Source organism: Mizuhopecten yessoensis, unplaced genomic scaffold, assembly GCF_002113885.1.
Source record: "Mizuhopecten yessoensis strain PY_sf001 unplaced genomic scaffold, ASM211388v2 scaffold2369, whole genome shotgun sequence".
Taxonomy (NCBI): Eukaryota; Metazoa; Mollusca; class Bivalvia; order Pectinida; family Pectinidae; genus Mizuhopecten; species Mizuhopecten yessoensis.
In genome coordinates this window covers 331640-346038 of record NW_018404512.1, presented here as the reverse complement: position 1 = coordinate 346038, position 14399 = coordinate 331640, and the positions used below count along the sequence as shown (strand labels likewise).

The 14399-nt window shown below is 39.8% G+C and overlaps 1 protein-coding gene across 7 annotated transcripts in view; it reads right to left on the bottom strand.

Annotated features, from left to right (window-relative positions):
* The window catches only part of LOC110445782, a 99250-nt gene that overhangs the window by 9280 nt on the left and 75571 nt on the right, over positions 1-14399 (bottom strand). For 2 of the 7 annotated variants that reach the window (XM_021490564.1, XM_021490565.1), the window contains 8 exons: positions 13328-13512; positions 12400-12877; positions 8391-8576; positions 8061-8084; positions 5093-5197; positions 3523-4820; positions 1667-1693; positions 300-323 (listed from right to left, as the gene is read on the bottom strand). In XM_021490564.1, coding sequence (XP_021346239.1) covers positions 300-323; positions 1667-1693; positions 3523-4820; positions 5093-5197; positions 8061-8084; positions 8391-8576; positions 12400-12877; positions 13328-13512 — 2327 coding nt within the window. The remainder of the gene's footprint in view (positions 1-299; positions 324-1666; positions 1694-3522; positions 4821-5092; positions 5198-8060; positions 8085-8390; positions 8577-12399; positions 12878-13327; positions 13513-14399) is intronic. The other 5 variants (XM_021490569.1, XM_021490567.1, XM_021490568.1 and 2 more) reach the window with 5 other exon arrangements.

The following is a 14399-nucleotide window of genomic DNA, read 5'->3' as shown; positions in this document are numbered from 1 at the left end:
GATGTAGAGGTCTGTGACATGTGTAAGATGTAGAGGTCTGTGACATGTGTTTGATGTAGAGGTCTGTGACATGTGTTTGATGTAGAGATCTGTTGGTAGAAGATTTGACAGTATATGTTGTGCTACGTATACAGATACAGTCGCAGGTCTGATGCTGTGACCAAACAGTGCAGCTACATTGTAATTATCCGACTCCTTCATGTCAAACCTGCAGCAGTAACAATGGCGGCGCACATTAGGCGGTGAGTAGCGACTACAATATGAGTTCTGACACCAGATTGCACAATAAATGATGTTACCTGTTCTTTTAAGTGTTCTGCTTCCTGAAAACAAGACATTAACATCAGCTATGATGATCGTGACAATGGTGACTTTTTAAGATGTGAAGCCTACTGCACAACAGTGATGTACTGACCTCTTAAGATCTTTAGATTTTACAACTTTACTTTGTTGTAAAGCTGAGAAATAAGATATTATTTATCCAAATCTATTATGATTGAGGGAAATTTGAAAAGGAAGCATTCTACATTTATTTCTATTAATTAACTAAAAAGTGTTCTGCTATTGATCTAGATTGCCTTCCTACTCGTGTTGTGATCAAGGAATTATAACAATTAGTTGAGCTAAGGCATCCCCCTCCACACCTGTGGATTTTCAAGTAAATAATCCTGACACTTGTAATCCAGTTACACTGTATTACCAGTTACACTGTATTACCAGTTATACTGTATCACCAGTTACACTGTATTACCAGTTACACTGAATTACCAGTTACACTGAATTACCAGTTACACTGTATTACCAGTTACTATACATGTATTACCAGTTACACTGACTGTATTACCAGTTACACTGACTGTATTACCAGTTACACTGTATCACCAGTTATATTGTATTACCAGTTACACTGTATTACCAGTTACACTGACTATATTACCAGTTATACTCACTGTATTACCAGTTACACTGACTGTATTACCAGTTACACTGACTGTATTACCAGTTACACTGTATTACCAGTTACACTGTATTACCAGTTATACTGTATTACCAGTTACACTGTATTACCAGTTACACTGTTGTTATGACCTTATATTAACAGAATTAGAAGTTCTCACCTAATTTTACCTAGATTTTCTGTATTTCATACGACTGCTTTTACATTGTTATTACATTATCTGTCCTACTTTTTCCCAATTTCAAATGTAATCATTTTATCATTATTTCATATTTTTTTAAATGAAGATTGTATACTACAACAATGTACTTCATATGAAATGAGTTCCTATCAGAAAGCGTAAGGTAGTCCCATCATTGTCTGTGTAGGCCAATCCAGTGAGGCTGAAACCAAAAGTTAATCAACCGTGAACACATCACACTATACTGGTGATTGTATATATCAAATGTCACACCCCACAGTCTGATTACCATGGCGACAAATGTTTCTACAGGACTAGTTACAAAAAAAACCTCAATTAGAATTTTAATTGATTTTTTGTGATCATATGACTATCATAATGGTTCCGTTCCTTCTGAAAGTCAAAGGTCACTTGGTTGTCAGACTGCTGGGGAGACATGTTAGGTCTGTTTCTGGATGGAACACACAGAAGGTGGTGGTGACTGTTATTGGAGGAAAGGTCAAAGGTCAGAATCAACCTGTACTAACCTTCCCACGGAGGGGGTATGTGTAATGCTGAAAGGTCAAAGGTCATACAGTGACATTACCAAAACTCATACACATAAAGTCCTAGTGAAGGATTCTATCATTTGTTATGCAACTTTCCATTTCTATTTTTTTTTTATCAATTTTGAATTCAAATTGTTTATGTTATAGTGAGAACTCGGTGACGGCGACTGACATGACACAGCGTTGTACAGACACACTAGTGAGGGTCAAGGCTACATACCATGGAGTTGACCCGAGCATGCAACTCTGACTCTAAGTCAGCCAGAAGGCCCTGCAACTGTACATACAACATAGGATTTATAGGCCCTTTTTCTGTACACTGGATCAAATTACTGATCAGTGTCCTAGTGCTATCATTTGACAACAGCTCTGTAGGCCTTTAACCTGCACACAACCATAAAACTTAAACGGACTGTTCCTGTTGGAATTGAATGAGTATATTCAAATTAGTAACCTACCAAGATGAAGTAAACATTTGTACAATGGTGTGACTCTTGTCCTGAGTAGACATCACATACACATATCTTTGTATGTTAACTTAGCATTATTACACTGGAAGTTGTTAAATATTTTCTTAAAACAAAAACAAATGGAAAGTTGAATTTACTTTTCTGACATATTGAACCAAGTTCTAAATATTAAATTTAGTTTTAGTGATCCAGGTCCAGGTACTTCACTGATTACATCAGTTATATATAGGCAGTGTGTCTACAAATGTTGATAAGAAGCCCTGAAACTTAACACAACAATTCTTCCTGTTTAAAATCCTTAACTTAATCCTAGCAATGAAACATTGACTCTGAAGTTGGATGAGATGCGTAATGGGACTAGTTAAAATACCATGCAGTCACAATATATTCTTAAAACTGTCTCTGAAGTCTGGCTTTGACAGGGTAGTCTGAAAATGTTAGTACTTATTCCATAAGAGTATTTCCTTCAATCCAGTAGAATTTAGAACTTGTATATCTTATCACTCAGTTTTTCCAATAACTTGCCTTTCACAAGTATATTTTCCCACCCATTTGTCCTAAGATCTTGCTCTACACCATAACTTCCCACCCATTTGTTCTAAGATCTTGCTCTACACCATAACTTCCCACACATTTGTTCTAAGATCTTGCTCTATACCATAACTTCCCACCCATTTGTTCTAAGATCTTGGTCTACACCATAACTTCCCACCCATTTGTCCTAAGATCTTGCTCTACACCGTAACTTCCCACCCATTTGTTCTAAGATCTTGCTCTACACCATATCTTCCCACCCATTTGTTCTAAGATCTTGCTCTACACCATAACTTCCCACCCATTTGTCCTAAGATCTTGCTCTACACAATAACTTCCCACCCATTTGTCCTAAGATCTTGCTCTACACCATAACTTCCCATCCATTTGTCCTAAGATCTTGCTCTACACCATAATGTCCTACCTAGTTGTTCTAGGAACTTGAATTGCGTTAAACAAGTATAACTTCGAACCAAGTTGTTCTATTAGAACTTGCTCTTCACTATAATTTCCAACCCAGTTATTTGAAGAACTTGCCCTTCACAAGTGTAACTCCCCACCTATTTGTTGTAAGATCTTGCTCTACCCTATAATTTCCCATCCTGTTGTTCTAAGAATTCACTCTACATTCTAATTTGCGTTCCAGTTGTTCTAAGAACTTGCTATACTCAAATGTACTAGGATGTTGGAAATAAGTACAAGTTTTATGTATGGGAGACTGCTGTTTATAGACATAGGATGTGAAAGTAAATACTAGTTCTAACTAAGGGAGAATGTTGTTTATACATTTTACAATCATGTATATTTAGTTGTTCTCGTGTACAATCTTACCTGAACTGAAAAAGCGGAGTGACTTTTCAACTTTGACCTCGTTACAGCTAATTGGTTCATCAAGACTGGTGCCTTTTTGTCAGTTCCTTCAACACCTTCTTTCTTTCTGGTTGGTTGATCTTTATTTAAGGATAGATCACTACCTGACCTACGACCTTTATCATCAGACCCAGATAAGGATGACCTTCGCTTTAACCAACCAAGCGTGAAGGAGTTTGACCTGTGTAATGAACTGCTGTTTTTTTCACTTCCTTCATCACTTGAGATACTAGATCGCCGCGAGTCTTTTGTCCGAGAGGAATCTTTTGACTTGCTGAGAAGGAAGTCTCGATAGGACTTAAGAGTGGCCTTGAGTGAGGCCAGTGTGTCGCTAGTGTCACTTCCTGAACTGTCAGACCACACATTGTCATGATTCTCCTTGTTAGCCTTCACATCAAATGAGCGAGTCCTCTGTAGACGTCGTGAATTTTGATCTTGTGACATGCCAGGGGAGCTAACTCCTGGTCCATTATTATGACTAGACGTTGATGTTCCATGAATATTCGTATCTCTTCTCTTATGTCGTGTTTGAAATGAGTTACTCCTCCCGAACTTCCTGGCAACTGCATCAACAGAATTAATAGCATCTTGTACAACATTAGCAGTGTCTGCAGAGGCACTGCGTGACAGTTTGAGTGAGGAGGTGCGCCGTGTGTTTCTACTGAATCTGCTGGCAGACTCTCCTGGAATTGGCATAGATTGCAGTAACGTGTTCAGTCTTTGTGACACAGATGCTGGTGATTCAAAGTCCTTCAGAGTTTGGGATGCCTCACTGGGTAAGACCAACTCATTTGGAGGATTTCTGTCAGGGGACAATTTGGGAGGTGATGAGGCTGGTAGTTCTGGAGGTACATCCTCTGGTGGGTCAGTGGAGGACTCCGTTCCACCCTCCTCTGATGGAAACTTAATGAGAAATGTGTCTAGGGAACTAGAACGTCTATGTTGCATATTTCTCATTTTAATATCAGTCTCTGTTTGTCCCTCAATGGGGGGAACTATTGCAATCTGTTGGATGGCTGTGGCCGACTCCCCTGGGGGAGGGGGGATGACAAGGTCAGCAAAACTCTCTTCTATTGGCATATTGATATCACTTTGTCCCTCCTCCTCCTCCTGTGTAACTTTCCCTTCCCCAACAGAAGAGGGAGGAGGTGGTACTGTCAAATTAGCGATTAACAAATCAATGTCCTCGTCGAAGAAATCGGGTGTATCTCCCACACTGGCTGACCTCACTAAAGGAGGTGGATGACCTTCAGCTTGACCTACAAAACACAGGACATTCTATCAAAGTAGGGATCTTAGACAGTAACAAAGCATTTGCTGAAATCTTACATTAGCTATTTTTTGAGAAAGAAAACACACACACACAAACTTTAGGAATTTTAACTTTTTCAAAACTTGCTTCGGAATTTAAACACAACCATAGGCTTCCCTTTGCTTAAATTCCAAACCAATTTGAATTTATCTTGAATGTTACCATTTGAGACTGTTCTGATATGTTCAATGTCAGAACCTTGTCAGTTAGATTTCTTACCCACGCTGTGAAGGTGACTCTGTAACATCTCCGGGCTCCAGGTTCCAAAATGGCTCACCGTGTTTCCCATGTTAGGGTCCTCAAGTGGAGGTAACAGTGTTAGATCTACAGTAGATACATAAACAATGTCATCAGGGGCCTCAATTGGGGTAACAGTGTCACTACAGCAGATATATAAACAATGTCATCAGGGGCCTGAATTGGGGGTTACAGTGACAAATCTACAATAGATAGATAAACAATGTTATCAGGGGCCTGAATTGGGGGTAACAGTGACAAATCTACAGTAGATAGATAAACAATGTTATTAGGGGCCTCAATTGGGGGTAACAGTGACAAATCTACAGTTGATAGATAAACAATGGCATCAGGGGCCTCAACTGGGGGTAACAGTGACAAATCTACAGTAGATAGATAAGCAATGTCATCAGGGGCCTCAATTGGGGGTAACAGTGACAAATCTACAGTTGATAGATAAACAATGTCATCAGGGGCCTCAACTGGGGGTAACAGTGACAAATCTACAGTAGATAGATAAACAATGTCATCAGGGGCCTCAATTGGGGGTAACAGTGTCACTACAGTAGATACATAAACAATGTCATCAGGGGCCTCAATTGGGGGCAACAGTGACAAATTTACAGTAGATAGATAAACAATAATATCAGGGGCCTCAATTGGGGGTAACAGTGTAACTACAGAAGATACATAAACAATGTCATCGGGGCCCTCAATTGGGGTAACAGTGTCACCATTGGGGTTAACAGTGACAAATCTACAGTGGATAGATAAACAATGTTATCAGGGTCCTGAATTGGGGTAACAGTGTCACTACCGTAGATACATAAAAAATGTCATCAGGCGCCTCAATTGGGGGTAACAGTGACAAATTTACAGTAGATATATAAACAATGTCATCAGGGGCCTGAATTGGGGTAACAGTGTCACTACAGTAGATACATAAAAAATGTCATCAGGCGCCTCAATTGGTAACAGTGTCAGATCTACAGTAGAAACAAAAACATAAATGTTATATGCTTAAAGATGGAGGGAAGCGTCGTTTCTGATCCGAATTCTATACCTCAGTTAGAATAACTATTTCCCATATACCTACACAAGATACTCTTTTTTCTCCTCTAATCACTTACTTAATTTTGGTAAAATATGTTCCTATGTTCATAATCTGGTGTGTGCTGCCATAGTCATCACGACCTCAAGTTGAGAAAACAGTTAGCACTTCATTTTGAATTTGCCATTTCAAGCTTGTGTTTATATCAGTATAATTATGATTGTAAACTCAAAGCAGTTAATACTAATATTTACCTTTTTTTTTTTAAATATTTCAATATCAGAAAATAAAAGTGATTTATGAAGTTCAGAATTGAGTCAAATTAAGTGTATAATTTCTGTATAATTGTTAAATGAATAGAACCGCCTAGAGATGGTCATTGTTAACAAAAGTTACAGTTATGACATCATAATGATGATATGAACAGTAGGTCTAAGCAACATGTCACCTTGAGTCAGCACTAACAGTGAAGTCATACAAAGTCATTAAAGAAAACTTTACAGCAAGTCCTCCAATAAGTTACATACAATTTGCATCACCGCATTTCAGATCTACATTGTACACGTGCTACAGATTTTTAATGCTATATATAAACCGCTATATGCCAAACCTGTACTAATGTACAGTACTGTATGTCATTAGTTATCCGAAAAATTGAACACACAAGATATGTTGGAAGAAAACAGTCAAAGAAATGCTTCAGAAAGTCTAATACTTAGATTTTTGTCCTACACTAATGTACAGCTGATATTGGTCATGCAGGTGGATGCCTTCGTAAATCCTATGTGTTTACTAATATAAATAACATTGTATATACTTATTACAGATCCTCCATGCAGCTGAGTGATAAACTTTATAATTTATTGTAAATGACATAGAAATAAGTACACGTAGAGAGTACCAAAGATATGGGAACAAAATGCATGTTTAACCTCATGTGACCTTGTGATATGGTTGAACAATTTGTCAAGTTTGCAAAATAATGCTTTAGAGAAATAATTTGTCAAGGGAAACAACTCTTTTCTGTCTGGTCACACAGGAATTATTTTGTATGAGAAGAAAATCTTTCACCAGGGACATAAGTAACACATGAACACCAGGGACACCGCAAATCAATCAAAGGGAGGCAACCAACAGGGAAAACTAAGATCACTCCATATCTCACAACCGTTTTGAAGTTGTGCTGCTAAAAGAAGTAGGTAGAATCTTAAGGGTTACAAACCATGGAAGTTATTCAAAGGGAAGATAAATCATAAATCACCAAGGAAAGTGACAAGGAGATGTGAAAGGATAAATAAAGTCAATCAAAGGGAGATAACCTATGTATGTTATGACAAGTACTTCAAAGGAAGTAGGGTGTAAAAACAATGTATAACATCAAAGACAAGACATTGACTGGGAATGTGTAAATGACAATAATGTCACTCAAAGGGAGGTAACCAGGGTATGTGTTACTACCGAAAGTGTTAAATAATGATAAAATAAAGTTGCCAGGTATTTATCCAATTCTTCAGGTTGGTTCAAAGTAGGAAGAAAATCATTGATGAATGATGAGATAAATAGATCAGATTAGACTTTGGATTTGCAAATAACCAATAAATTTAAGTCATTCAAATGGAGAACCAGGGGCAATAGCCATAACAAATCAGAAATCAGCAGTGTGACCCCTAAACACTGCCAGAAATTCTGGGTCTTAATCACCACCTATCACAATGAGTGTTTGTGATTGGGGCAAACATACTAAATTACAAGGTGTGTCTGTGAACGGTCAAGGACTAACAAAAGATTGGGGCAACTCCACAGTGGCAAAACTTTTTAAAAAGAATCAGTTTTAAGTTGTGATTATTCAAAAATATATAAAGGATATCTCATTTATATAGGATGCATCGCGAAACTTACCAATCATTTCAGATTTACATGAAGCTAAAACAAAACGAGTTTACATGTTATAGTATTCCATTTACTGAGCAATACTTAAAATAGAATTGAAAATTATCATAGCTATTCACTGATATGAAGGTTAGAGTCAAATGTGATCTCTCCTTACCAATGAGATCTGTATCGATGTGAATTTGGCACTGAAATGTAAAGCGAGAATAAATGGTTTGATGTTCTGGTTCCGAGAGAACAAGTGAGGAATAGAGTGTTCTCCCCTAACCTTTTATATCTGGCTCAATTCAAATGAAGCACTGATAAAACAAGTGAGGATCAAGAGTGATCTCCCCTTACCAATAATATCTGGATCAATGTATAGCTGACGCTGAGAGAACATGCGAGGATCAAGAATTCCTTCTTCAATTCCAGGAGGTATCTTATCAGGACTAAGCAACCCAAAGCTGGAGGCAATCGCCTGGAAGTCCGACTCAGACCGAGGTAAAACGTCTGGGCTATGGAGACCAAAACTCTCCCCATCGACTGTAAGGGAAAAGACAGAATCAGCGACTTTGAACCAAGACAGGTATACCAAGATGATATCTATATTGAGATTTTTATGTAACTGAGAGAGCTTATATTATCTCTGCCACATTGTTACTTCACTACCACACTTGTAATATTGCACACTAATCAATATTGCATGCTTTTTCTACCCAATAAAACCGACACATGTTCTGAAATTGTGTCACCCTATTGTGGGTGAAATCAAGGCATTAAATTACATTTTAATGTGGTAGTGTTGATATAATGAACGTTTTACAGCAGACTCCAAAATAGTAAAAATAATTACTGTTAATGTACCTAATTTAGAAGCAATGATATAAAGTCGTAAACAGTATAAATAGTTTTTCATCTGTTGTTATACTGCAACACTCCATTATTGCACTCATCTTTTAACAATTGGTTAATACTCACTAAACATTTTGTGTGCTGAATAAAATAAGCGTGTTTTCAGTTACTCAGGACTTTTATTTTTTCACCAACATTTTTTCAACTTTTGTGTTATATTCCGTCATTATACATGTATATGTGCTGAATATTTTTTATTGAATATGATTAACAATCTCTTGAGGTTGGACTTAAATAAAAATCAGTCCTCAAAGTCAGATAGTATTATTGAATCACTCCACACTACATTTTTTCCACCACAAAAATTGGCTGGGAAATATATGGAGTGTATTGAATTGATGGAGAATTTATATGTATCTATATTACTAGACCAAAACAGACTCACCATCCATATTACTAGACCAAAAACATGATATTGTTGCATCATGAAGCAAGCATTTACTGAATTGGTGATGATATAACCTGCATTCTATTTATAACTGACAGGTCTGAACAAGAGACAAAACTCCTATTATCTTGTCATTTTTCAAAACATTTAAACTGAATTTCCAAATGATTTACTTTTGCAGTTAATATTCAAGGATTTTGGGTTAACAATGAACACAAATTTGCAGATATTTACAAATGAATTTCTTATTCATATTATTATGTGCTTTAGAAGGCATTTGTTAGAGATTGAAAGTGAATTTCAGGGTTAGGGAGTGCAATGTGAATTGTGAACTAAATACAATCCTTCAATCTTCTATTACCCAAACTGTAACATTTCAGTGATACACCCCTCCCTCTACCAAACTACAGCGATGCATCCCCTCCTGTACCCCACTACAGTGATACACCCCCTTCTGTACCCAACTACAGTGATACACCCTCCCTGTACCCCACTACAGCAATGACACCAACCTCCTGTACCTCATTACAGTGATACACCCTCCCTTTACCCCACTACAATGACCATCGCCTCCCTGTACCTACCTACAATGATACACCCCTCTCTGTGCCCAACTACAGTGATGCATCCCTCCCTATACCCCTCTATAATGACACACCCCTCCCTATACCCTTCTACAATGACACACCTCTCCCTATACCCCTCTACAATGACATACTCCTCCCTGTACCTCACTACAATGACACACCCCTCTCTGTACCTCAACAATGACATACTCCTCCCTGTACCTCACTACAATGACACACCCCTCTCTGTACCTCAACAATGACATACTCCTCCCTGTACCTCACTACAATGACACACCCCTCCCTGTACCTCACTACAATGATACACCACTCCCTGTACCTCACTACAATGATACACCCCTCTCTGTGCCCGACTACAGTGATGCATCCCTCCCTGTACCTCACTACAATGACACACCCCTCTCTGTACCTCAACAATGACATACTCCTCCCTGTCCCTCACTACAATGACACACCCCTCTCTGTGCCCGACTACAGGGATGCATCCCTCCCTGTACCTCACTACAATGACACACCCCTCTCTGGACCTCAACAAGGACATACTCCTCCCTGTACCTCACTACAATGAAACACCCCTCTCTGTACCTCAACAATGACATACTCCTCCCTGTCCCTCACTACAATGACACACCCCTCTCTGTACCTCAACAATGCCATACTCCTCCCTGTACCTCACTACAATGACACCCCCCTCTCTGTGCCCGACTACAGTGATGCATCCCTCCCTGTACCTCACTACAATGACACACCCCTCTCTGTGCCCGACTACAGGGATGCATCCCTCCCTGTACCTCACTACAATGACACACCCCTCTCTGTACCTCAACAATGCCATACTCCTCCCTGTACCTCACTACAATGACACACCCCTCTCTGTGCCCGACTACAGTGATGCATCCCTCCCTGTACCTCACTACAATGACACACCACTCCCTGTACCTCACTACAATGATACACCCCTCTCTGTANGCACCCCTCCCTGTACCTCACTACAATGATACACCCCTCTCTGTACCTCACTACAATGATACACTCCTCTCTGTGTCCCACTTCAGTGATGCATCCCTCCCTGTACCTTACTACAATGATACACCCCCTCTCTGTACCTCACTTCAGTGATGCATCCCTCCCTGTACCTTACTACAATGATACACCCCTCTCTGTACCTCACTACAATGACGCACCCCTCCCTGTACCTCACTACAATGATACACCCCCTCTCTGTGCCCCACTACAGTGATGCATCCCTCCCTATACCCCTCTACAATGACGCACCCCTCCCTGTACCTCACTACAATGATACACCCCTCTCTGTACCTCACTACAATGATACACTCCTCTCTGTGTCCCACTTCAGTGATACATCCCTCCCTATACCCCTCTACAATGACGCACCCCTCCCTGTACCTCACTACAATGATACACCACTCCCTGTACCTCACTACAATGATACACCCCTCCCTGTACCTCACTACAATGATACACCCCTCTCTGTGTCCCACTACAGTGATACATCCCTCCCTATACCCCTCTACAATGACGCACCCCTCCCTATACCCCTCTACAATGACGTACCCCTCCCTGTACCTCACTACAATGATACACCCCTCCCTGTACCTCACTACAATGATACACCCCTCCCTGTACCTCACTACAATGATACACCACTCCCTGTACCTCACTACAATGACACACCACTCCCTGTACCTCACTACAATGACACACCACTCCCTGTACCTCACTACAATGACACACCACTCCCTGTACCTCACTACAATGACACACCACTCCCTGTACCTCACTACAATGACACACCACTCCCTGTACCTCACTACAATGACACACCACTCCCTGTACCTCACTACAATGACACACCACTCCCTGTACCTCACTACAATGACACACCACTCCCTGTACCTCACTACAATGACACACCACTCCCTGTACCTCACTACAATGACACACCACTCCCTGTACCTCACTACAATGACACACCACTCCCTGTACCTCACTACAATGACACACCACTCCCTGTACCTCACTACAATGATACACCACTCCCTGTACCTCACTACAGTGATACACTCCTCTCTGTGTCCCACTACAGTGATACATCCCTCCCTATACCTCTCTACAATGACATACCCTTCCCTATACCCCTCTACAAGGACACAGCCCTCCCTGTACCTCAGCAATGACATACCCCTCCCTGTACCCCACTAAATTGATTCACCCTCCACTACAATAATACTACCTTCCTTTACCCCAGTGAAAAGACACACACCTCTCCTAACACAACTTCAGTGATAAATCACTTCTAAAATGATACATCCCTCCTTGTGCCCCATTACAATAATACACTCCTCCTTGTGCCCCATTAAAATGATAGATCCCCCTGTTCTCCACCAATACTATACCCCTGCATGTTTCAAACTTCAATGATAAAACCCTTCTACGTGCAGTGTGGATTAGTACTCACATATAGGAAGTGATTTTGGCTGTGCTCTACCTTTGGCAGGGCTATTTGCAGGTGTGCCCCAGCTGTCTGTGTCACTACATCCTTGGTCCCCCTGCCCCACGGAGCCCCCAGACTCAGGGGTAGGGGGATCCTCCAGGGTTACCTTTCGCTCTGACTCCACCCCACTGTCTGTGTCAGAGAGCTCATCGCCATTGACAACTGTCTTTTGGTCATGGATTTCATCATAAATATCACCATTAAGATACACATGTCCATTCTGTCCAATCTCAGGAATGGATGTCTTAGGTTTCTTTGCGTCGGGGATGTCTCCCCCTTCCTGAGCCCCCTGTCGACGGAGGGCCTTGTTATTGTTTTCAGGAGTCTTGCCTATTATTATGACACTTTTATTAATACATGGCTCTGTTCCATCTTCTAAGTCAGTTCCTTGCTCCTTCACAAGGTCGATAACTGTGTCGTCTTCAATCACCTCCGAACCGTTCTACAAATTATGAATTATAACAATCTATGAGACCTGTCACTTCAAGGAAAATGTTACTGTTATGAATACAAAAAATGTTAAGCTTTTGACAATAACAATTTCAATAACTTTTTAATTTTTGAATTTCTTCCCTCCCAAGTTTTCTATGAGGTTCTGACATAACAGAGATTTTACAGCCCCAGGGTTTTGTAAAACTTCAAAGCTTTTGATTGTTATTCACAAAGCTACCAAATTCTGGGATTCTTAATCTTTCAACAAATCCAAATATATTTTAATATGCCTCATCAAATTTGATCCAGTACCTCATTCAATGACATTGCAACATTTTCCTAAATTGAGAAATGAATTTTCTCCCTCCTTTGCCCAACCCTAGCAATCTTCATTTGAGGGATCTGCCCTACTTCAATAGAGAGGGCCACCCCTACCTTGAAGGAACCTGATTTACCATACCTTAATGCCGAGTTCAATTTTGATGCGGTCAATGTTCTGTGCATCATCATAAGGAGGTGGTCCCTGACAGAGGTCAATAACGCGTTCATTCTCTGTGATTTGCGCCGTAAGAGTCTGTGACACAATGTCCTCGGGATAGCTCCAGGGAGTCGTCATTACCTTGTGTTTACTGGTGTAGGGGGGCACTGTAATACAACCAGTGTTAAGTAGGGTGTCATTGAGTCAAGTAAAGATGATGGCAATTTCAGACTTAACCACATCTTCGACTAATATGCTTGATCTAAAAGCTTGTTTTCTGTCAGTGAAATAGTAATACAAATGAAAAACAAAAAGTTCACAAGAATTACGTGTAATTATAAGTCTCGTCTGTCCCCGCTTAAGATTCAATGTGTCAAGCATTGTAAGTTTGAGCCGAAGTTCAGAATTTTATATTTTATAAACAAATTTGGCAATACATCAACATGAAGGTATAAAAGGAACAAGTGCTAATTGTAATGGGAGCCGGCCATTACATATATCCCCCAAACTACCCCAGCATTCGGAAAAACAAATGTAAATAGGTGAAAGGAAGACATGTACATACCAAATTTGAGCAAAATCAAAATACATTTGAATTTCGACCAATCATGCAGAAGCCAGTTTACGACAACCAACTTGCAAGATCAGAAAACAGATGTCCCTGTTGAGTTCACAGTGCGAAAATACACTTACAAACCGATTTTTAGCAAAATCGAACGATAAAATTGAACAATAACTGAAATTCGACCAACCATTTTTTGACAAAATACACCTACATTAAAATTTGAGCGAAATTGAACAATATCTGAATTTCAACCAATCAGAAGCCAATAAACGGCAACCATCTTGTCAAATCAGAAAACGGACGCCGCAGTTGAGTTTGCAATGCTAAAATACACTTAAATACTAATTTTTAGCAAAAGAGAACAGTATCTGAATTTCAACCAATCAGAACCCAATATACAGCAGCCAATTTTTGGTCAAATCAGAAACAGATGTTGAGTTTGCAGTGCCAAAATACATGTATTTTTCAAATTTGATTGTAATCGAACAA